At 48.4% G+C, this 24,829-nt stretch overlaps 1 protein-coding gene across 1 annotated transcript in view; it reads right to left on the reverse strand.

The window, feature by feature from the left end:
* The window catches only part of LOC146866712 (fish-egg lectin-like), a 79,575-nt gene that overhangs the window by 14,670 nt on the left and 40,076 nt on the right, over positions 1–24,829 (reverse strand). Inside the window, exon 3 of the mRNA XM_085600649.1 lies at positions 5,136–5,475. Within this exon, the coding sequence (XP_085456775.1) occupies positions 5,136–5,475 (340 nt within the window). The remainder of the gene's footprint in view (positions 1–5,135; positions 5,476–24,829) is intronic.

Here is a 24,829-nt window from a genome sequence, read left to right on the forward strand (position 1 = left end):
GCTCTGGTGCTTCTACCTCCGTCAACCACAAGTCATCTCCACATGCCATTCCAACGTCATGTGTTAAAGTTCCAGGAGGAGCTTGCTGAACAGCGGTTGGCCCGCGATGATCGCTGCCTCCAGCCTACACAGCAGTCAAGTAGGTCACACATTTGGAACTGAGTCTTGATTATGTAAACACTTTATGGCTGAGTTTATATCACTGTACTCCCTTTGATGTGGTGCCACCAACTCTGTGCATAGCATCCAAACAACACCTGTCTGTGGTCCCTTGCTGACTACTGCCCTCTACAGTCGAGTAGGTCACACATTTGGAACTGAGTCTTGATTTCTGTATGGCAGAGTTCATATCATTGTAGGCAAGGAGAGGAGTAAGAGGAATACGTGGTTCAGTCGGGAGGAAAAAAGGATCCTCGTTACAGAGGTGATCGAACACTACCAACAACTGCTCTGGTGCCACTAACTCCGTGCATCGCAAGCCAACGACACGTGGCTGTGGGCCCATTCGTACTGCTACCTCTGGCCTACACTGTGGTCAATTAAGTCAAACATTTGGATCTGAGCCTTGATTTATTCATGGCAGAGTATATATCATTGCACAGGTCTCATCACATACTGCACCCCCTTTCAGCCCTAATGCCACTGACTCTGTGCCCCGAAAATCATGGACACCCTCTGGTTGAACTTTGGTGGCATCTGAGTCTATGGCCTGGGGGTTGTCTTCATCATCATGTAGCTGATACTGACGTGGTGGTAAAAAGGAGTCTGTAGCATTCTCCTCCTCCATTTGCCTGTTTTGGCTTGCTTCTGCCCTCTGCATCATGTCCTGGAAGGACACCATCCACTGTCCCCCGAAACACTCCGCGACATTCACCTCTGACATCAACGAGGACCCGTTCAGCTCGAGTGGCCCTTCCTCAGTGCACCGCAAGTCATCGTCTCGTGGTGGTGTGCCTGTGCCGGCTGCAGTGCCTCCCTGGCCACTAACTCTGTGCAGCTCAAGTCATGGACCCTGTCTGACTGACTATTGGATGGCCTCTGTGTGGATGGCCTGCGGCTCCTCAACGCCATGTTTCTGTGGCCCTGTGCTGTAAGCTGCCTCCGGCCTCAACTGCGGTCCACCAGGGCTCACACATCAAATCGAGTCCTGACCTGCCCGGACGACGCATCACAGCAGGATGCACATGCCACCACCGCCAGGACCACCTCCAACCAACAACTGCCAGATTCGAAAGAGTCTTACAGCCAGACTATTCAAGTTGCTCACACATGTCTTGGATGCCATCATCAGCTTGGTACCCTGCTCAGCTCTTCAGGTGCCACCAACTCAGTGCACCACAACTCATGGACCCTTTCCAATAGATCTTTTTTTATGTGGATAGCTCACGCAACAATATCACCTCAGGCAGTGGGGAAGACCTGGGACGATGATGGGGAAGATGTGGCAGGTGTAACAGACCCTACTGCAGCTGCAGCAGAAATATCCCGAAAGGACACAATCTTGGACAATTTCTTCACTTGAGCCCAATCAGCTCTAGTGCCCCTACCTCAGTGCACTGTGACTCGCCGACCCTTCAAATGGAATATTGGGTGGCCTCTGTACTTGCTCTGGCTACCAACATGATGCTTTGCAGTTGTTTGTGTTATGTTGGTGTTTTCTGTTTCCGCTTTAGTGGTGAACACTGTTCAAGTTGTTGCCAGTCCCAACCACTCCCTGAGGGCTGGCTCACACTCATCCCACACCCATCCAGCAAAGGCGTCACTGGTCAGGTGACCCTGGTAATAAAGAGCGGCCGGGCGCATGTGCCCGTAGCCAGTTCATCTGACTATCAAAGAGTGTCCGTGTGCTCATTATGATGGCCCAGGCCCTACCACATTACATTGTGCGTTGTACAGCGGACGCAACCATGTCACCCCAGGTAGTGGGTAAGACCTTGTACATGTAGCTCTGTCATCCCCCCTCATACATAAGAGAAGTGGACTGGGCCGGCGTACGCAAGTCCAGTGTAGGGGTGTTAATGATTTTCCCGGGGCTCTGGGCGTGGTTTAGTACTGGAAATGTGCAAATGCGTGTGGCTATGTCGCAGTGTGTGTGTCCGTTGGTGAGTGTAAGTGGTCCCTGATGGGAATTAGACACCCACGTATGTAATCGAGTTTGGCTGCCAAGAGTTCAAACCCTACCCGCACCTGTTTCGCCACCTCCTTCTGGCAGTCTGACACCTGGCCGTGGAATGTGATGCGTGCTTCTGTGAGGTGCTGGGAGCCATCCGTGGTGGTGTGTGCTTCCTGCTGTGTGGTCTCTGTAGGGGGTGGGGTCTCCTGGATGCAGCTGGGCTGCCCTTCTCCTGAAGGTGGGTTGCCTAAGCTGTCCATGAGCTGTTGTAGGGCGTTGGAGTCGAAGGTGTGGAGGTCCTCTTCATCATCACTGATGAGATGTCTGGTCTGCTCTGCAGGAGGTGTTGATTGTCCCTCTTCTATGTGAAGGTGACATACATTTTAACATAGTGTTGACATGTTTGTTGACGCATTGTTCATGTTTACCTCGGGACTGCATGACAATGTACATTGTGACTGTTTGGGAGGAGCTGAGTATTTGATGTGGATCAGTGGGCATTTGAACTACATCACGGATGTGAGGTTGTACACGTACATTTTAATCTCACAGTTTCCTGCTATGCCAGATGTGATTGGCCCGTTTCCACGCACAGGCGGAACCAGTTGTGTACTCTCTTCTGTCGTGGGAGTGTTGCACTTTGTACCACATTGTCGTCAATGTTGATGTGCTGTTATTGCTATGTGTGTGTGCTGCATTGTGGGTGAGTCGCCCCTGCTGCTCAGATTTGGCTGCCCCTTATCCCTTTCAGGCAGTGTGCCTTTGACTTCTAGGCTTCGACAGTGCTGGGATGTTTCAGACTTGGGTATATTGGGCTCTTGGTCGAGTTGTGACTCTTCTGCATGGTTTGTCCGCAGAGGTTTTGCTGCGTCAGGGGTGGTTTGTGCACGTGGATGTGTCGGAGTGTGGCCTGCTCCTTTCTGGATGTGGTCCACACTCAGCCACCTCAGTGTCATGGCGTGCACAATGTCATGATGATTGGATTGCAGCCGTGCTAATCGTTGTTTAGTGTCACTTGCATTGTCGGTGTGGCTCACAAATACGATTCTTTGCTGGGTTTTGCACGTGTGCATGTGTTGGTTGTGATATTGGTGATGTGTGGGGTGGGACCTCTTTGGACATGTTGTGGACGGGTGCCTACTTGGTGTTTGTATGTGTGCTGCAGTGTGCCACGGGTATCAGGGACATGATCCAGAGTCATTGTGGGTGTGCAGTGTGCTCTGCTTAATTGTGCATGTGTGCCATTGAGCCTATTTCCCCCCATCCCCCCAGTCCCTGGTCGGTACTCACCCTGTTGATGTTGTGTCAGGTCATGTTGAGCAATGTCCGGTGCCACAACTCCTGGCGCCGTATCCCTACTGCTGACTGTGGCCACCATTTTCTCCATGTCATCCAGCTCCTGGTGTGCCGCTGGACCTCCAACCCCAATCTGCATTGGTGCTTTCATGTTGGCATCAAATTTCTTCTTGGTTTTGGACTTCACATCCTTCCCGCGCCTCTTGACCTCTTCCATTGTCTTCCTCAGTGCTGCAACTGCATTCACATAGTCTGCCATATTTGCGTCTTTGTTGCCAATGACACCTTGGAGGTGACGGACAGTTGCTGGTAGTGTTCTGTCACCTCTGTAACGGTGATCCTGTTTTCCTGCGGACTGAACCGTGTCTTTCTCATCCTCTTGGCCTTAACCGACCCCGATGTTCCTTGCTGGTCGTCTGTGGGTCTTGTGGGGTTTACGTTGTCCTCTGCACTCGGTCCGGGTACATCCATGGTACTACGCATTTTTTTTTCCAGCTTTTATGGTGCATTTTCCCGCATGATGCATGGGAATTGCAGGCCTGTCGCTGGTTATCACTGATTTTTCTATCGCGATTTGGGAGATTGACAATTTTTCGCGTTGGGTCTTTGCATTTTTGCAGCATTGCGTTAATTTTAACGCGGTCATTTGGCGCGTTATCTTGGGACTATTGCATGGTGCCACCGTGTTGAGAATACAATGTAAACACAGTGTTATTTTCCGGCGATAGACTGCGATGTGAAAAGTTGCGTTAAGCACGTTCTTGAGAATATCCCCCTATGTCTGACAACAGGTGGAAGAAGTAAAAAACATTTTGAAGCTTTCAGTGTCATCTACAATGAAAGGAGAGGCACTCTTTCCAGGGCTAGGCTAGTAAATAATTAATTTTCATACAATGTTTCACAAGGAGAGCCATACATGTAATCAAATAATCACCTCTAAATCTACAGTGTTGACTAGAGAGACGGAATCAGTATTGTGAGACTTGGAAACTGTAATATGTAGACCATGTCCCGGTCTGTCCGGTCTGCTCACAGAAATTTATTTTACAAACTGTTACTAAATATGTAAGTCTGAGAGCAACGCTTTAGCAGAGAAAGAGCGGAAAAATAGGTACTGTTTCTTAGCAAGAAGTTTTTACTTTGAGAGGCGCGTTTTGATAGCACGGAACAGGAAAGGCCAAAGAATATCTCTCATTACATCTGAGCCTCCAACTTAATGTATTTATTGACTACACTTCTCTTGTTACAATCATTTATGAGAATTTGAAAATGTGTAGAAAGGTGTGTGCCACAGGAACAGGATGCTTATTCCCTACAGAGCACCCACAAGGACCCTGGGAAGTCTCAGGGAGGAGTGTGGTAGCCATGAAAGTCTCAGGAGATCTGAGGTTTCCATGACGTTTATGTGCTGCTAAACTACTATATTGGGCATTTACTGGAAAAGATTCAAGAGCGGTTTGTACTAAAATCAGCACTGCCAATTAATGCTATAATGACCAGCACGTGCCACCTTTCTTGCAGTGTCTGCACTGGGACCGAGCATGGGTTTGCACTGCAGAGTACATACAGAAGTGAGGCCCGAGTACTTATGCAGTGAGCCCTAAAGCACTGCACTGCACTTACAGCTTTTAAAGGCACAAACTCAAGAGTAAACACTTGAAGTTGGAGCTTTTTGGGAAGACAAACTATCACAATAACAGATCTTTTAAGATGTTTCTTGTCATACCTGCGATATGCATCCCCCACGCTGTTCACACCGTACACAGAGCCATCACTGCCCACTTCAATCATGGAAAGCTTGCCTTTCACTTGCTGCCAACTGGAACCACTGCAGGAACTTGGTGTTACGGAAGATCGGTAATAGATGTCATCAACAGAGTTGACTCCCCAGCATCCAAGAGGGCCACAACTGTAGTACTTCAGCTTCCCTCCAATATGGGACCAGGGAAGAGTCGACCTATCATTGGTTGACACTGTTGCTTGGTTGTGAAGGCAAAAAATGTCATCATTCATGTTAGCACCAGAGATAAACTGGGCTCCACCTGCATCAATCTGCTTTAGAAGCCCTGGAAGTAAAATGAAGAACAAAATATGTGAGGACAACTGAAGCTTAGGTGGACGGACTCCCCCCCCCCCCAACTAAATATTGACTGCATCAATTGGAATGCATTTGAGGTGGGCGACAATATTAGACTATGGAGCTAGTGCAATGGCATACCCACTTCTCCGCCAGAGAAAGAATGGACTGGCTGACTTCCCTTCCCCTCCAACCTTTGAGGACATTTTCCTCCCCTCCAAAGTGTGCTTTTTTCCCCATTGGCCGGTATGTGTGTAGATTTGCTACACACTGCCCTGTAAACAGTTTGTGCAATGTGGGTTATGTTATGAAACTTCGTGTCCATCAAGACCAAATGGCATAAAAATCGCTATCAAGTAGGGCCTCAGATTTCTGGTGGGAATCTGCAAATAACATATCTCAAACCATTCAGATTCTTAGATTATTTTAGAAAATCGTATATTTACTGACATTTCCTCAGAAACAAAAGTTATAAATGCACAAATATACAAAGATCAGAGTCTGTTATTAGAATTTGCAGTGCAGATGTTTTCCATCACACAGGGGCGGCTCCTCCACTAGGGTGGAGGAGCATGGCCCCACTGCTTTCTCGCAGTGCGAGAAGCAGAAATATAAAATAATATTAACTATCATTTTATGTATCTACCTCTCGCACTGCGAGAAAGCTCAAGGGTTCAGTTAAGGGCAGGCGTGTAAGCTGGACAGAGGAGGTGTGGTGTGCCTACTCCTGAGTGAGCATGACTGGTTTGGTTGGCCTTCTGGGGCCGCCCAAACCAGTCATGCGCACTCTGCCCTTTCTCCATGCAGGCTGCCATGCAGGACCCAGCCAGCGGACAGGTACTTTTTTTTTTATTAATTATTAAATCTACCCTCACCCCGCAATACCCCCACCCACGATTAATGCTGGCCGAGACTGCATATTTCCAATGATTCTGAAAGAGTTACAGCAACCCCCACATGCCTTCACTACAAATGGCCACTTAATGCCGTTAATGTTAATTTCGGAGGTAAGAGAAAAACTAGCCCATTTCCTGGGCCCCTCATATGAGGGACCTAAAGGCCAGCCATATCCCCTCCGTTCACGTCAACTTTGGTGTATGGGCACCCAGTGGCTTGGACAGTTAATAAAAAGGGATCAACCCACCCCCCTCACCCAGCAATTTCATCAAGAGTGTCCCAGCCACTTTTGCATGAAAGGCATGCTCTTTGGCCAGGCCCTGTACTCTACCCTCCTGGAATGAGTTGGCACGGCGTTCAGCCGTGGCCAGCATTATCTGTCATATGTCAGACCCTGAGCAGCGAATTGGGTGAGGAGAGAGGATGAGTCATAGTTCCCTTACTGGTGCATTTCAGTGTTTTTTAAGCTTTGATTTACTGTCCCTTAAACTGAAGATATTTTTAGAGTAATGCCGACTTTTTTAACCAATGCTATTTGTCTTCTAATTACTTTACCATACACGTTACTTAGCAAAGTTTTTTCAGTGAAATTTTGGGGATTCCTAAAAATATATTTGATCATTTGGCTGCAAGATTTGTTCACTGGATGCGCTGAGTGGTCCTTCGACAGTGTGGAGTTTCACTGTGAACTTAAATGTTTCAATTATTGGCTCTGATATTGGATCTGCAAATATGGCATGGCCCAGAGAGTCCTCAGCGTCTCATGGCTGTTTGGATTCCACGGTGCCACATATATGGACCTAGGGCACCCACCGTAATTTTATTTTATTTTTTAAATGTAGGCTCTTCATTTTCTTGACTTCCCTTTGCCTCCATGCGTCCTTTCTGGAGTTGTGGATTGTTGTGGATTGTTCCCCTTGTCTCCTATCTTTTCCTTTCAGAATTTTTTCTACTGCTTTGATCTAGTCCGTTGATACTAGGATAAAAGAATTAAAGACAGCATCTGACTCTGTGGCATCTCCACCTAATTTCTGGAGTCAAATAATGCTCTCCATGAACCCTTATTTTCTATGCGAATTTTGTTACTTTGACACAAAATCCATGATTGTCCACAGATCTTTTTATAGCATATGTGCAGTTGCTGAAAAAGAAAAGTTCCCTTGTCCAATAAGATTTGCTTTTTTAGATTTTCAGGGTCTGTAAATAATGTGGAACTTAGCTATCAAGATATACATAAAATTAACCCAGCAACGTTCTGTACAGCAAATATTTCTAAAACTCCGCAACTGATTTACACGAAACCACAGAAAGGGTCTATGCCATGTAACTTTCTATCTTTATGTCAAATTTGGTGTAATTCTTTTTAGTAGTTGTGTCTGTAGCAAAGTCTTGTCGGACCTAAATTGGAAACCATTATTTTTCTGACCCATGATCCCTTTAATTTTAGGCCCTGATAGATCTGCACAATACTTGGCATACTTCTAAGCTGAAAGAACTTATTTTCTACAATTTCATGCGGATTTGTCAAACAGACGAAGTTACTAACCAAAACTTTCTGAATTCTTGCTAATTTTGACTCACTCTTGCAGATTTGCACGAAACGTGAAAACAAAACTTAGGGCAATGTCCCAATTTTCTGACAAATTTCATGCAGACTTATCAGTTAGTGTGAGGAATATTTCCAAAACAAAAATAACCTTTTCAAAAACCACCGCAAGATAACCATAAATACAAGTTTAAAAATGATAAATTCGAAAACTGATTGACAGCAGTTTTTTGTTACGGGTTAAATCTGTTTACTAGTTTTTTCGGGTATTTCTGTTATAAAAGGGTGATGGGGGCTCAGAGCTATATCTGGCTCATTAACTTGAGGTCTCTCCTCAGATCTGGATCCTCAGAAAATTTGACTGATGATAGTTTTAAAAATTAAACTTAACTGATTGGATGAGGGAACATTTTTCTCTTTTTACTACGGAGGATACGCAAATTCTGTCATTTTGATTGACTGACTGCAAGTAAAAATATTTATTGCCACATCCATTACCGGATGCCAGACACCGAACCTGCATTCTGAAAAAAGTGCCATGATGGACATGAGGGGCATAGTAGCATCTCCTCAGCCAAAGGAAGATGTTTTGGGGATTGATGCAGGCAAATCCTGCTCATAAAAATAAAATAAAAAAGTTTTCTCTTGCAATTCACAGATCCTGTAAACAATTTTTATTAAATTTGTGAATGCTGATTTTTAAGTCAATGTAGCCAAAGGGCATAAACATCTGGCTGGAGTGGAAAAGGTCTGGCACAGGGCCAGTTGCTGCCAACCCTCGTTACACAGCTTAAAGCTGCACAGTGGATTGGCCGCACCCTGTGGACAACCACTGCTGCGTAAATCAAAGGCAGTGTGCAGGTGTGGTTGGCCAAATCGAAGGTTGCCTGCAGGGACTGGTTACAGCCAAAGGCTACGAATAGGCGAGGTTGGCAGCAGGACAGGTTCAGAGGGCAGGATCTGTAGCAAACTCCACTGCACATGGCCTTTTACCATGCACAATGGTGTTTTAGCCACACACTGGGTATGCTGCAAGGTCTAGCCATAGGCCAAACCCTAAGGTCAATTCCATCACTTATGGCAAAACACCACGTGCCGCTGTAGTTGGCTGCTCAGTGGGTTGGCCAGGCCATGAGCCCATCTCCTGTTGTTCACTGCTGAAGGCCATCAACAGCAGTGGCTGAGTACACAGGTATTGAGTGTAGTCGCACATTGATAAGTGATGTCAACATTGCCACAGATGATGACATTTATCATGTCATCTTTGACAGGAGTGAGGTCATGAACGGTGTTAGACCTGGCACCATTGGCGTGGGTCTCCCTTCAATTTTTCGCTGTTGTCTCCTCTGTTTTTGCTGGTAATAGATGATCTGGGCGCTGTGCCACTGCCATTCAGTGCCACAGCGCGAATGCTCCCTGTGTAAATATGACATGTGAATTGGTATATCCATGATTGGCTTATTTGGTTTACCTTTTAGTCCCTAGTAGCGTGGCCTGTGTGTACCCAGGGCTGGTAAACCAAATGCTGCTGGTGGGTCTGCAGCGCTGGTTTGCGCCACCCACAGAAGCAGCTTATAAAGTGTGTCTCAGACGTGCCACTGCAGTGTCTGTGTGCAGTCTAGAACTGCCATCTTGGCTGTGAAGTGCCCCCACTTCCCAGCCACTGAACCTTCCCTTGGCATCATGTAAGCCACTCCTATGGTAGGGTGCATTGTATGTGTAAGGTAGGGCATGCTCTGATGTGTGTAGCATGTCCTAGTAGTGAATTACACCCAATTTCGTTTTTCACTACTGTAAGGCTCCATAGGCCAGAATGGGAGTTTTGACTATTACATTCTATAGTCCTAACTGACCCAAAGAACATGGTTGAAAAACGAATTTAGTATGCCTGAGCTCAGAATATTAAAATACATCTTTTAGTGAAGTTTATTTTTATATTCTGTGTTTGAAAATACCACTTTTAGAATGTAGGTATTTTCTTGCCTAAGCCTTCCAGTGTGCTCTGCTGTTATGTGTATTGGCTGTCTGGTTTTGGAGGGACAGGGCAGGCTGATTCAGACCTGGGTTGAATAGAGAGATCTGCATTGGAGTATGGGGAGGGGTAGCTCCTGGACTTGAATAGGGCTGTGCCTGGCAAGGTGAATGCTGGCTCCACCTCCCACTGTGCGTCTGATGGCAGACCCCCTCTTTCTGAAAGGAAGGATGCAGCCTGGTAAACAAAGTGCTCCAGGACTGGGCAGAACTGGGTCTGGCTGGGTTCAGTGACTTGTAGCTTCTGAGAACAAAGACTTTTGAGGTATAAATATCTGTGCTGAAACCCCTACAATTTGTATTGCTCCTGGACAACAGGAAGAACCTCTGTCCGTGTAACTGAAGGAATCTGCAGGAGAGGACTGTCCTTGTGCTTGTGTGCTGTTTCTTGGACTGGCCTGCAGTGGTTACTACTGGACTTGGAAGAAGAGGAAAAGGACTTTGAAGGAACTTTTTTTTTATCTTGTTACAGCAATCACCCAAGGGCTAGAAGAGAGCTAGCCTCCTGCTGGAGTCTCAGGCACATCAGACTCCACCACCAGCCTCCTGCTTCCTCCCAGCAAGGATTTTTATCTGCAGGTGAGGCTCCTGTGACTTCCAGGGCCTCTAGTTCTACTACAGAGAAGAGAGTGCTGAAAATCGTCGCTAACGCCCGTTTGCGAGCCAACGCAGCTGAAAAGCGTAAGGAAAATCATCGCGCTGCTGCCGCTAAGTGCTCGCTACCGAAGATCATCCCATCACACGTTTGCGGGCTGCCAACTGCTCGCTAACCCAAAGATTATCGCATTGCATGTTTGCGGGCCTCCAAGTGCTCGCTAACCAAAGATCATCGCATCGAGTTCATCGCTTCACGACATCGCAGCACGGACGCCGAGTGTCCGCCATTTTCATCGCATCGGGATCGCACACACAACAGGCTCGACGCATCATTCGCCCTTCGTGGCAAGGATTTCAATGCATCACCGGCTTAGCGTGGAGAAGTTTATCACTTTGTCCTGCACACAGATCAGCGCATCATCCTCCCTTGCGGCAAGGATTCAACGCATCGCTGGTCACGCGTGAGGAAATCATCGCTACAACTCCTTAGCGACATTTTGGTTGCTTTGCTACAGAATCCAGGGGGCAGATTTATATTTGACTTGCGCCTCATTTACGCCGCCGTTGCGTCACTTTTGTGACGCAGCAGCGGCGTAAATCCTGCGCCTTGGTGCGGGGTATTTACAACGTGACGCATCTGGGAGATGCGTCACGTTGTAAAGCCCTGCGCCACATGTAGGCGTTCCAGGGCAGGTGGGGGCGTTCCAGCGCAGGAACGCCTCCTAAAAGTGGCTGAGTGAAATCTACAAGATTTCACTCAGTCACTTTTGAGCCCATGCTGCGTCAAAACCCTGCGCCTGCTTGAAGCAGGCGTAAGGATTGACGCAGCATTGTGCAGATAGGGCCCCCCAGAGCATTGCTGGAGCTGCGTCGCGCTTGCGACGCAACTCCAGCAATGCGCCACTTTTACGGCACAGATGCGTGACGCATCTGTGCCGTTTTTGCCCCATGGTGCGCCGCATTATAAATGCGGCGCATCCATGGTGGCGGAGCTGGGGCGCAAAATAACTGGCGCATTCCTGCTGATATGCAGGGATGCGTCAGTTATTATAAATATGCCCCCAGGTATTTTGTGAGTAAAAGGGTCGCAGAGACCACTGCCTTGAACTGAACTCCTCTTTGCACACTTTGAACTATTTTTGCAGCATTTCAAGAGTAACCCTATTTTCCAGAATTGTGGCTTTTTACTGTTATTGGTCTTGTGTTAAGTCTATAGATAAAGATAACTATTTTTTATAACTATTTGTGTGGTGTCCCTTTGTAGTGTCCTTCACTGTGTTACTGTGTATGGCCATAAATGCTCTACACACTGCCTCTGAGATAAGCCTAGCTGCTCGTGCTACGTTACCACAGGGTTGAGCAGGGGTTATCCAAGGGTGTAGCCCGCTTACTCTGACTTGGGAAGAAGGGTCCCTACTTGGACAGTGGCCAGCCATTGCGAACTAGAGACCCCCATTTCCAACAAACGGTCATTGAGGACGTTAATATTTGCAGAGTAAGACACAAGTGGCCAATTTTCATACTTTCTTTATGTTTTGAAACCATAATTTTTTTAACTGTGGTTTTGAGTGGAAATGTATATTTTTGTCAACATGCGTTAATATTCGTACATAAACATTTACACAGACACATGTATATATATAATTTCTGATGGATACTTCTACCTGCAGATTCCTCACCTGTAGAATTTTCCAAGGCGCCAGACTGCTTCCTGAACTTCAAAGCTTTCACATCACCAGCAGGTGAGGCTGGCTTTGTGTCAACACCAGAAATGGTAGCAGATGACCTCACCGAAGCCATATAGCATCCACCCCAGCACAAAACATCAGTTCCCTTTTTTCCACGCCTTCCACGTGGATCAGGAGCTCGCTAATCAGAGCTGCAAGTTTCTTTCACAGAGAAAAATAATTGCAGTACAATGTCCAAGCATTCGAGTTGCAAGCCCTACAGGCACTGGGAGGGTACAGATATCAATTACTGAACCCCACTCAAATTGACCCTGGTGTCTTGGGTCAGATCATGACTTTTTTATGGCTCACACCAAAGTCGTTGTCAGTCCAGACCTTGCTCAAGGTACCTTATATAGTCTTCAGGTGCGTAGTCCAGGACATCTTTGACCAGTAGGGCACTCCTCAGGTGGACGTTTTGCCTCCTCATAAAACTGTCAGTGCCAGATGTTCTGTGCCCTCCAGTATCCATTGAGAGGAGCCTTGAGGGACGTGTTTCAGGTGAGGTGGAAGTTTCAGCTGCATTACATGGTCCCCCCATACCCTTGATCCCTTCTGAGGAAGATTCACAAAGACCCGGAGTAAGTTGTTCTCATTGCCCTGGATTGGCCAAGGACGGTGTTGTACGCAGACCTTCTGCGCTTCTCCATTTGTCTTCCACTCAAGCTGTCAGTCAGACCGGAGGCCTCCACCTCAATGTCTGGAGACTGAGTGTGTACATCTGAACCCCTCTCAGCTGACACCAGAGATGGTGGACGTCATATTGTTAGCGCAACGCCCCTTTACTAAGTCTGCTTACTCAGGAAGATGTAGTAACTTTGTTGATTGGTGCATGGACAGTCTAAGCTGCCCCAGATCTTGCAGTTAGCACTTTCCTTTGCCTAGCGGGGATGACACACAAGAAACCTCCCTTTGCTTTCAGAAGGAACAAAAACATCTGTGATTATGTGGTGAGTTCCTTCTTGAAAACTGAGAAGAATTCCGACATTCGCACACAACTGAATCTCCCTCCACTTGTAGGGCATTTTAAGTGTGGGCGTTGCAAGGCCTGTGAACTTAACACGGAAGGCAGGAACTTTGATCACTTGGGTCGTACATACACAGCATACCATCATACCAACTGCAACACTAAGGAGGTTATATATGCAATAAGGTGTCCCTGTAATAGGATCTAAGTAGGACAAACAAAGCAAAAGGTTGAGCAACGCATCTTGCAACATTGCATCCGGATTAGATGTTGAACACAAGGGGCGCCTCTGGTGGGTCACTTCCATGAAAAAAAACACTCAGTGGAAAGCCTAAGGTGGTGGGTCATTGAGAAAGTGACACAAGACCCGAAAGGAGGAGACATAGAGTCTAATCTCAACACCAGGGAGTGCAAGTGGATAAATGTCTTGGATTCAGTAAGTACTGGTTTAAACGAGGTTGAGGAAATGGATATCTGATACGTAACTGATTTTTGCCCTTAACCTGCCATGCATGACCTATTTACATTACCCCTTGGTTGTGCAACCTTTTATGTGAACTGCCACCACCATTAAAATGACATAACCGGGTCGCAGGTAATCGACTATGCCGTGGTTTTCTAACCATTTGATTCTGCAAGGGGTCATGTTTAGAGGGACATGCTCTTGAGATACACAACCCTGCTGTAGGTCCTGGCTCATGTGCCAGTTTGTAATCTTGTGAATGTATATGTTAAAGCATTCATAGGCCCAAGTCACTCCTTTTTTCATGACGCTCTGACATGTGTTTGTTTAACCTTCTTTATCAGTAAGGGGGAACAGATGTCAAGAAGGCCGACACGTTTTTTATTTACGTGCGCAAAATCCCTAATGTTCTTCTAAACCCGCACAACCACGAGCGGGTGTTGCGCATTTCTCTAGTGATTGTTTTGTTCCATTGGGGGCGTGAGTAGTCATTTGCCACATCGTTGACCCCTTACACTCTATATGATGGAACAGAGGTTGAGATGGCTACCATGTTTCTAGTCATGGGCGTCAGACCTCTTTTGGACAATGTGACATTGTCACGTGATGTAAGCACTGATCTATAGAATTACAAATTTCCAGCCGCAGCTCACATTATCACAAGCCTCTGCTAGACATGAGTCTATCAAGAAAATGTATTTCTTTCCTTTGGGGCTGCGGTAGTTACCATTCGCTTCACCGCACTGCTTCCAAACTCATTTGTATCCTGACGGGGCAACAGAGGTCAAGATGGCCGCCACATTAACATTCACGGACAGCAGACCTCACATGGCCATGTGACATCGTCACGTTGTTTCCCCGCAATCCATTTAAGCAGGGAACACCAGCCGCAGCTCACTTGACCGCAAGTTGGTGAGAGCCACTCGAGAATACAGGTAAGGAGACTATGACTCTTGTTGGAATGAGGGTAGGCGGGAGCATGTAGTTTTGCACCGCTGAGCGCTTACATCTTGAATTAATTTTATGTCCATATTGCCTCCAGTATTTAAGGAGGTTTGAGAAGCAAGCCCTGATGGACTTTGGCATCAATACATGACGATCTCATCGGAATGAATACTTTTGAACCCACCACCCCATGGAGGCCGACATACACATCCAGAGGGGTGAGTTTCTAAGGCCATACATTGAGGGGTCATCTTTGGGAGTCCATGTGTGAACTTGTTTTATTAAAGGGAGAGGAGTGCACTTAGTCTTTCCCTCTCATTACAGGTACAAAGCTAAAGTTTTAAAAGCTGGTTGATTGGTAAGTACATGTAACGGAGGCAGCATCTGCATAGAGTAGTAGCTATACACATGTAAGGATGCAGATAGTAACTGGCAATCTCAGAATTTTGCAGATGATCTTTGAATGAGAACTCCTTCCTGGCTCAGAGGAGTTAATAGATTTAATCTTGTGAATTCCCAACCACCAAGGGTGAGTACCCCAAGAGTATGGCGGCTCACACATTGTACATTTTTTATTCCACACCATACTAATAAGAATTTCATTATCCTTTGAATAGGCTGTCGCACTTCCTTCTTTTGTCCTGAAGAAGACCCTACTTGATTTATCTACAAACACATATATGTATATATATATATACAGGGTCGAAACGTTGACGTACAACCATCTCATGTCCTGGCTCACTATAGCAATTATTTTAAAAAACCTAGGACTAGCTAAAGGGAAAGACCTGAAAAGGATGGAGAATTTATGTTATTGTCTTGTTAATTGTTGAATTTGAAAGGTCACCTGTTGGACTTGGCCCTTTTTCCCTCATTTTTTTTCGTTTTTGTAGTGTTAAGGTGCAGGTGCTTACTTCTCCCAAGATGGCTGCCGCAGACCCCTGCTACTGCAGGGTGGTCGTTTTTCATAGTAGCACCCTAGCTGCCAGGAGCTGGCTGGGACCCACAACAATGTTGCGATACCAGCCCGCCTTTTTGTCCCATAGTTAGAGTGGGGAAGCTCCTGGAAGAAGCTGGAACCTTCTAGAAGGGAGGTGGGGTTTTACTTTTGCCGCCTTGGCTAGAGGTCACCTGACCTAGGGCTACTTAAGAGTGGGAGGGAAGCTTTTGTGGTGAGTTGGCCATTGGGGTGAAGCAGAGCTGGAAGAATCCACCAGGAGTGTAGGCGGTAGGGCCTAGCCAGGGACTTATGCCTCTGAGAGTGACAGGATTTAGATACTGCCTCTTAAGTGAGTGAGGTGCCCTGTGAATCCCACTGATCTTGCCCAGTAGTAGGAGGACCCAGAGACTCTCTGCCAGCCTGACTAGGAAGGACCTAGTCGCCCTCTCCATCCCTACCCCTGTAACAGAACCCCTTAAGGGCGCCAGATACATCTGCGCCAAAAGACTTCATCTGTCAACTGAGAACTGAAACCTAACTTTAGGAACTGAGACTGCATGACAAGAGCGAGCTGTAAGCCTTGAATGCCAGAACTGAGACTGCGTGTTCAAGCTAACCTATTGAACTAATTGCTAAACCGATTGCCAAGCCACTGGGGATCGACCAGGTACTAGCGCTGTGACCCCCGCGCTCCCTGCCCTGGTCTGGGACCCCCGGCAGCGTGCTCCGCTGAGCACTTTACCCCATCCTTAATTTGAGCCCCCCCCCCCTGCGACGACGAAGCCAGCGCGCTCACCGCCGCGGCCTGGAGGCCTGGAGGAGTGCCCTGCTGTGTCGCGAGGCCCAGGCGAAGTCCGGGGCCCCGTCGCTGCCGTCGCAGCCGTGTGAGGAGGTGCGCAAGGTCGGGGCCGAATTCCCCCAACGTCGTGAGGACGGACGCCTGCTGACGCCGAGACGGAGGTAAGCCCGGAGGCCGAGATCCCCCCTGGTGCGCCCCCTGCTGGTCTGGAAACCACACCGCACTTGGCCCGGGTTGTCCCCTCCGTGGGAGTCCCCTCCCCTGCCTGCGCGACGGAGAGACCCCGCCGAGGGATCCTGTCCGTGTCCTCCCTTTGGTAATACTGAGCGCGGTGCTCTGTGAACTGCACCGGAGCATAGGGACCCGCTCCTCAAGTCCGGTCACCCTCCCCGCTGGAAGCCGCCCAAAGAACTGACTGACATTACCCTCGTGTGGCGCTTCACGCCACCGACCCTGCTTCCCCAGCCGGAGAGACCGGGACTGCGAGTAACCCACTGTGTTATATGCTCTGCTCGACAGTAGTTACATGCCAAGGAATGCGAGTAGCGCACTGTGTTATATGCTCTGCTCGACAGTAGTTACATGCCAAGGAATGCGAGTAGCGCACTGTGTTATATGCTCTGCTCGACAGTAATTACCTGCCAAGGAATGCGAGTAGCGCACTGTGTTATATGCTCTGCTCGAAATTAATTACCTGCCCAGGAACGCGAGTAGCGCACTGTGTTATATACTCTGCTCGAAGGTAATGATATGCAACTGATTACGAGTAACGCGTTGTGATAACTGTTCTACGCAAACGTTTCCATATGCAACTGATTGCGCGTAGCGCTGTGTTTTATATGCCTTGCTTCACAGTACTAGGGGCCAGTGGTCACGAGGAGCGCTCAGTTCGACGGGCGCCATGTTGATGAACCCAATGTTCCCCCTTACAAGTAGTGCGCTGTGTTAGACGGCCTGTTCAGGGAAAGACTTTACATAAGCGCGCACAGCGCTAGAATCTCCCGCATTTAACCTGCGGGCGTGGGTACATGAACGAGGTTAGGCACTGCATAGATATCACCAAGAGTGTCGCATGTACTGAACGATGGTATTATGATTCATGTATTACCTTGTTATTTCCTGAACTGCAACTGACCAGCTATACTTGGATAAACTTGAAGTATTTGCATAATTTAAACGGTGTGGTGTCCCTTATTGTGTGTGACTCTAGTCCATGAGAAGCGTGTGGTGTATGGTTGCTTAACACATAGCCCTCTGATTGCCTGACCGGCTCGCGCCAAGTTACCGCCCTTAGGGCCTGGTGAACCCAGGTTCCTACATTGTTGGCGAGCGGTGGGATCCTTGGGACTTGTGACCATACAGCACCCTTCCGTGAGGCGAAGGGCGCCACAATTAAACGCCTGTTGTGTTCCAAAGCTCTAAAAACATTGATTGCTGCATTGTTAGTTCCACTGTCCAGGTTGAGAGTGCAAGAAGCCTGGTGAGCCGGTAACTGTTGCCTATACCCTAGGAATTTTCTCCTTAGTGTCTAGGTCCCCACCTGCCAGAATGGAATCCCGGTTAGCTGACCTCGAGGGGTACACAGTGAAGCAACTAAGGGAGTTCGCGCAGGAGTTGGGGGTGCCTGGGATGCGGAGGGCCAAAGTGCCGGAACTCCGTACCGCCATTAGGGCATGGGTAGAAGCCCACCCAGAAGGGAGAGGGGATGAGGGACAGGGGGCGCCAGATGCACCTCAGGAGGAGGGCGCCCAAGAAGTCCTAGACATTGTAAACATAGAGGAGTCTGAAAATGTGCCCCCAGGAAGACGTTATGGGGCCAGTAGTAGGACAGGGTCTAGTAGGAGCGCGTCTCCAAAGGAGTATGAGGACAGAAGGGAAGAGAGGCAGTTAAAATGGGAGCTAGCCAAACTGGAACAGGAAAGAGAAAGGGAAAGGGAGAATAAGAAATGGGCAATGGAGGAGAAGAGGATGGCGCACGAGCTTCGGATGAAGGAGTTGGAGCTGCGTGCCCTCCAGATGAGTGTGTCCAGTGAGGACACTGGTGGCAGCATACCGGAAGCTCCACAGGAGCTAGAAGTTTATTTACCCCAGGATGACATCACCAGGGTGTCTGAGGAGGCATTGGGGTGTGAACCTGAAGGGGGTGGTGCAGGGATCTCCCAACCCAGCGAGGTGGGAGAAGTGGCATATAGCCCAGCTAGGTCCCAGGGAGAGAGGGTTGTAGGGCCTCACGACCTATCTGTAGGAAGGCGTGAGACGGGGAGGTGTCCCGAGGTGCCCCAACCAAAGTCTCAGGGCCTGGAGAGTTCCGCAAGGGAGCCCCAGGTTGGGAGCCTAGGCTGTCCCGATGTGCCATCCAGTGCAGGGGAGCCCCTAGTGTCAGGAGGACCCAGGGCGACTGTAACCAGCGCGCCTGAGGTTCTGGGGTTGGCCCAGTTTCAGGGTTTAGATCCTGTGCTGGGGTGCCAGGCTCAGGGGTTGCCTGACCTGGCGGGTGGGACATCTATCAGCAGTGTCCCCCCAGGATTGACTTCCAGGGGTACCTTTCCCGGTGGGAGGGTGCGGAACTCTGGGAGGGGGTGCAGAGGGAGGAAGGTCTCGCCTCGGGCACCGACTCAGCCTAAGGGTTTAGACCCTAGGTTGAGAAATCAGTTGAAGGGTCAAGGCCCTAGACTGAGGAGGAAGTGGTGGTCTGAGGGTGCCTCGCAGGGTAGGGTGAGGAACCCCAGAAGGAGAGTTAGGGGGAGGAGAGCCTCGCCCCTGAAGGCTGGTCAGCCTAAGGGTGTGAACCCCAGGAGGAAGGACCAGCGGCAGTTTAGGACTGCAAGGAGGAGGACCGGAGTGGTCAACAGGCACTACAGGCCTGGGGCTACTGCCCCCCACTCCGCGAGATCACCCGGGCCAGAGACATCTGGACGGCCCAGGGGCCGGTCCTGGCCACAACTTGCTAGGGAGCCCCAGTGGGGTGGTTTCGTTGGTCCAGGGAGGTTTGTTAGGGAACCATCGGGTTCCAGAGCGGAGGAGAACCTGCGGGTGCTCCTGCCGTTGCGGGCCTGCGTCCACCTTTTCTCGCCCCAAGCAGGGAAGACCATCAAGGCATTGATCGGTCTACCCTGGCTTTCGGCTGGAAGGGGGTTATGTTGGACTTGGCCCTTTTTCCCTAATTTTTTTTCGTTTTTGTAGTGTTAAGGTGCAGGTGCTTACTTCTCCCAAGATGGCTGCCGCAGACCCCTGCTACTGCAGGGTGGTCGTTTTTCATAGTAGCACCCTAGCTGCCAGGAGCTGGCTGGGACCCACAACAATGTTGCGATACCAGCCCGCCTTTTTGTCCCATAGTTAGAGTGGGGAAGCTCCTGGAAGAAGCTGGAACCTTCTAGAAGGGAGGTGGGGTTTTACTTTTGCCGCCTTGGCTAGAGGTCACCTGACCTAGGGCTACTTAAGAGTGGGAGGGAAGCTTTTGTGGTGAGTTGGCCATTGGGGTGAAGCAGACTTGGAAGAATCCACCAGGAGTGTAGGCGGTAGGGCCTAGCCAGGGACTTATGCCTCTGAGAGTGACAGGATTTAGATACTGCCTCTTAAGTGAGTGAGGTGCCCTGTGAATCCCACTGATCTTGCCCAGTAGTAGGAGGACCCAGAGACTCTCTGCCAGCCTGACTAGGAAGGACCTAGTCGCCCTCTCCATCCCTACCCCTGTAACAGAACCCCTTAAGGGCGCCAGATACATCTGCGCCAAAAGACTTCATCTGTCAACTGAGAACTGAAACCTAACTTTAAGAACTGAGACTGCATGACAAGAGCGAGCTGTAAGCCTTGAATGCCAGAGCTGAGACTGCGTGTCCAAGCTAACCTATTGAACTAATTGCTAAACCGATTGCCAAGCCACTGGGGATCGACCAGGTACTAGCGCTGTGACCCCCGCGCTCCCTGCCCTGGTCTGGGACCCCCGGTAGCGTGCTCCGCTGAGCACTTTACCCCATCCTTAATTTGAGCCCCCCCCCTGCGACGACGAAGCCAGCGCGCTCACCGCCGCGGCCTGGAGGCCTGGAGGAGTGTCCTGCTGTGTCGCGAGGCCCAGGCGAAGTCCGGGGCCCCGTCGCTGCCGTCGCAGCCGTGTGAGGAGGTGCGCAAGGTCGGGGCCGAGTTCCCCCAACGTCGTGAGGACGGACGCCTGCTGACGCCGAGACGGAGGTAAGCCCGGAGGCCGAGATCCCCCCTGGTGCGCCCCCTGCTGGTCTGGAAACCACACCGCACTTGGCCCGGGTTGTCCCCTCCGTGGGAGTCCCCTCCCCTGCCTGCGCGACGGAGAGACCCCGCCGAGGGATCCTGTCCGTGTCCCCCCTTTGGTAATACTGAGCGCGGTGCTCTGTGAACTGCACCGGAGCATAGGGACCCGCTCCTCAAGTCCGGTCACCCTCCCCGCTGGAAGCCGCCCAAAGAACTGACTGACATTACCCTCGTGTGGCGCTTCACGCCACCGACCCTGCTTCCCCAGCCGGAGAGACCGGGACTGCGAGTAACCCACTGTGTTATATGCTCTGCTCGAAAGTAGATTACGTGCCAAGGAATGCGAGTAGCGCACTGTGTTATATGCTCTGCTCGAAAGTAAATTACGTGCCCAGGAATGCGAGTAGCGCACTGTGTTATATGCTCTGCTCGACAGTAGTTACATGCCAAGGAATGCGAGTAGCGCACTGTGTTATATGCTCTGCTCGACAGTAGTTACACGCCAAGGAATGCGAGTAGCGCACTGTGTTATATGCTCTGCTCGACAGTAATTACCTGCCAAGGAATGCGAGTAGCGCACTGTGTTATATGCTCTGCTCGAAATTAATTACCTGCCCAGGAACGCGAGTAGCGCACTGTGTTATATGCTCTGCTCGAAGGTAATGATATGCAACTGATTACGAGTAACGCGTTGTGATAACTGTTCTACGCAAACGTTTCCATATGCAACTGATTGCGCGTAGCGCTGTGTTTTATATGCCTTGCTTCACAGTACTAGGGGCCAGTGGTCACGAGGAGCGCTCAGTTCGACGGGCGCCATGTTGATGAACCCAATGTTCCCCCTTACAAGTAGTGCGCTGTGTTAGACGGCCTGTTCAGGGAAAGACTTTACATAAGCGCGCACAGCGCTAGAATCTCCTGCATTTAACCTGCGGGCGTGGGTACATGAACGAGGTTAGGCACTGCATAGATATCACCAAGAGTGTCGCATGTACTGAACGATGGTATTATGATTCATGTATTACCTTGTTATTTCCTGAACTGCAACTGACCAGCTATACTTGGATAAACTTGAAGTATTTGCATAATTTAAACGGTGTGGCGTCCCTTATTGTGTGTGACTCTAGTCCATGAGAAGCGTGTGGTGTATGGTTGCTTAACACATAGCCCTCTGATTGCCTGACCGGCTCGCGCCACGTTACCGCCCTTAGGGCCTGGTGAACCCAGGTTCCTACATCACCCATTTGTCCTAATATGTCATCACAGTCACCCATTGAATTGTCTGTGTGATTGTTATTGTGTTTTCTTTGTCAGACAGCCCCCATTGGTATTATCTGTTTGTATAAAATTGTTTACACGATTGGCGAGAAAAATAGAGAAACAAAACAAATAATTTAATAAATATATATATATTTTTTTTAAACTTACTGAGGTGTGGTACATTTATAAAAGTCTAGTACAAACTCTCTATTGATTGTGAAAGAAATAATCAGGTTCTGAACCAGTACCCCGTGGTACTTACCCAACGGAACCACTTGTAGCTTTATAGCAGGGATGAGCAGCAGACATTGTCAAGAGGAATTTGGCTGTGTTGTCGGCGTTCCCCTGACTTCAAAAACCGCTTAGTTGTTCAGGTCTCCAATTGTAATATGTTTTTTAAAGGGATTGACAAATCTGTATCCTCCAATCTCCTTTGATGTGACTTAATGGAACCTTAATTTAGTAATTTCTCATGGCGACTCCGCTTGAGCCCCTGCACGGTTTTTCCTTAAGGATGTTGACTCTAAAAACTGTGTGTTTGGTCATTATTATTTTGGCCAGACAGGTGAGTGCACTAGAAGCTCTTAGTTCTCGTCCAGCAATCACCTCCTTGCATCCAGAAAAGTTGGTATTTTGAACCAGTCTTCTTTCCAGCTAAAAATAGTTATTGCGTTCCATTTGAACCAGTCCATCACCCTCCCAACTGTTTATGCCCCTCTCCATCCCACTGAGGAGGCGCATTTGCCCAGTAGGATCCTAGGCGAGCTGTGAGCTTCTAACTAGTCGGCAGCAAGAAAACACAACTGGACGACCAGCTCTTCATGGAATACTTTTGTGGAAATAAAGGCAAAGTGGTGCAGAATACAGCCCTATCCCAGTGGATCATCCTCTGCATCAAGACTTGCTCCCCTTTGGCCAGAAAGAAATCTCTAGAAGGGATGAGGGACCATTCTACCTGGGCAGATCTATAACTTACACTCTTGCAAGAGGAATGCTAATTGCAGAAATATACAATACAGCTATGTGGACATCTACACACTTTCTCCAAATATTACTGCCTGGATTGGAAAGTGCGCAAGGACTACCACTTTAGCAGTTCTGTCTTACAGGACTGCCTTGTATAACCATCCACCAGCTCCTCCTAAAGTAGGTTATGGCTTCGTAATCTATTCTACAGGTGAGAAATCTGCAGATAGAAATAGCCATCAGAAGAAAAAGTTACTTAGCTGGGTAATGATATTTCTGGTGGATACAAATTAATCACCTGTAGAGTTATCCCATGTGCCAGACTGGATCCGGAGCATTCAAAGCTCTCAAGCACGGTATGCTTCTGCGCAACCTCCATGCTCCACTGTCTTGCCCGTGTGCTACCGTATTTTTAAATATAACGCACAAATTATGTCCAAGGGCATTTGAGCACTTTATGTGAGCAACAGTTACATTACACAAGATCACACTAATTTCTTAGAGAAGGGTAGATTAAGTGATGTGCCCAGGACCAAAGAATATTGAGCCCAAACCAGAACTTCTACCTGTTTCCAGGTCCAAAGTTGGTAGCACTGATCATAAAAGTCACGTCATTTACAGTGGCCTGAAGAACAAGCAGGTTAATTACGGGTGTAATGATACCCCTACAAAGTTTATTGGAACAGTAGGCATTGTGTAGAAAAGGGAGCCGAATGACTGATTAATCACTGCACAAGGAAGGAATCAGTCATTTAACACGAGATGCCACAAAATGCCCATCAGTGCTTTGGAGTGTCTATTTTTACTGATGAGATGGCACCGTGGACTTACACCAGAGTTACCATCAGAAATCACACTGATTCAAACCAAGTTGCTGTCAGCATTGAGAAATGCTCAAAGGATGACGTGCTAAGTTTTGTAAAGAAACTGAAAACCGCAAGGCACCAGAATGAAATGTAATAACTAACCAGGCAATCTAGATGCTCCCAAATACACAATGGATCATCGTGCTGAGATCATTACAAGTCGCGGATTTAATATCAACGGATCGACTGGAGTAGTGTTTCTAATTGTAGCCAAAGTATTTTACAGGGTATGGCACACAGGTGTACAAGCTCATTAAGATTGGTTGCCAGCGACCCAGTAAATCTGCTGGCTACCCCGCATAATGCGCCTTTCATGTTATGTTATGGTACGAGAGGAGTGTTCAACAGTACGTCCTATTCTTGCTTGAGGGCCTCAGGGAGGGATCAATTCTCAGCCCAGTTATCTTCAATCTATTCACATATGATAGTTCCAGACACTTAAAGAAGACAGACCTTTTTCTTTACACTGTTTCTGTAGCAGTCATCTCAGTCTTTTCAATGAAAAGGGAGTGGCTAAGAACCTAGAAACATTCCTCATCAGAATCTCTGGAAGGTATAGAGAATGGAGATGTTGTATTGATCTTACATTAAATTGGCTATTGTGGTTCATGTTTTGTTTATGTTTAGCTGAGAAACTGGCTCCATGGTTTCCTATTAAAATGTAGAATGTTTAGATTAATTCCTCTTTTGACTGCCTGGCTGAAAGCTGATGCTATCTGCTGAATGAAGAGCTGTCAACTTCCTTCTGAATTTTATTACTTTGCAACAATTGGTGACAAGTTGTAGAGGTGTATCTGTCATCATAGCGGCACATGAACAATACCATCTCTACTTATGGACTCATCTTCGATTTCCACGTGTGACTATGGTTGCCCGTGCATACTTTCAAGGAACCTTTTTGTGATAACAGTCGATGAACTAGTACAACTACTGGAGACTGGCTGACCTTTCATTTCCACCTTTGCCTATTTTGGGATCACTCAAGGACACAGAGTTACTGGCTTAAGTGCACTGTTTAATTGGCGAGTGAAGCATTTATAAGCGTGTCACCTTGCTCATGCTCGTGAGCACGGAGAGACCGGTTCAGGTGTACTACGTCCTGTGTCGAGTGCGCA

The sequence above is a fragment of the Triturus cristatus genome, chromosome 1_2, assembly GCF_964204655.1.
Source record: "Triturus cristatus chromosome 1_2, aTriCri1.1, whole genome shotgun sequence".
Classification (NCBI taxonomy): domain Eukaryota; kingdom Metazoa; phylum Chordata; class Amphibia; order Caudata; family Salamandridae; genus Triturus; species Triturus cristatus.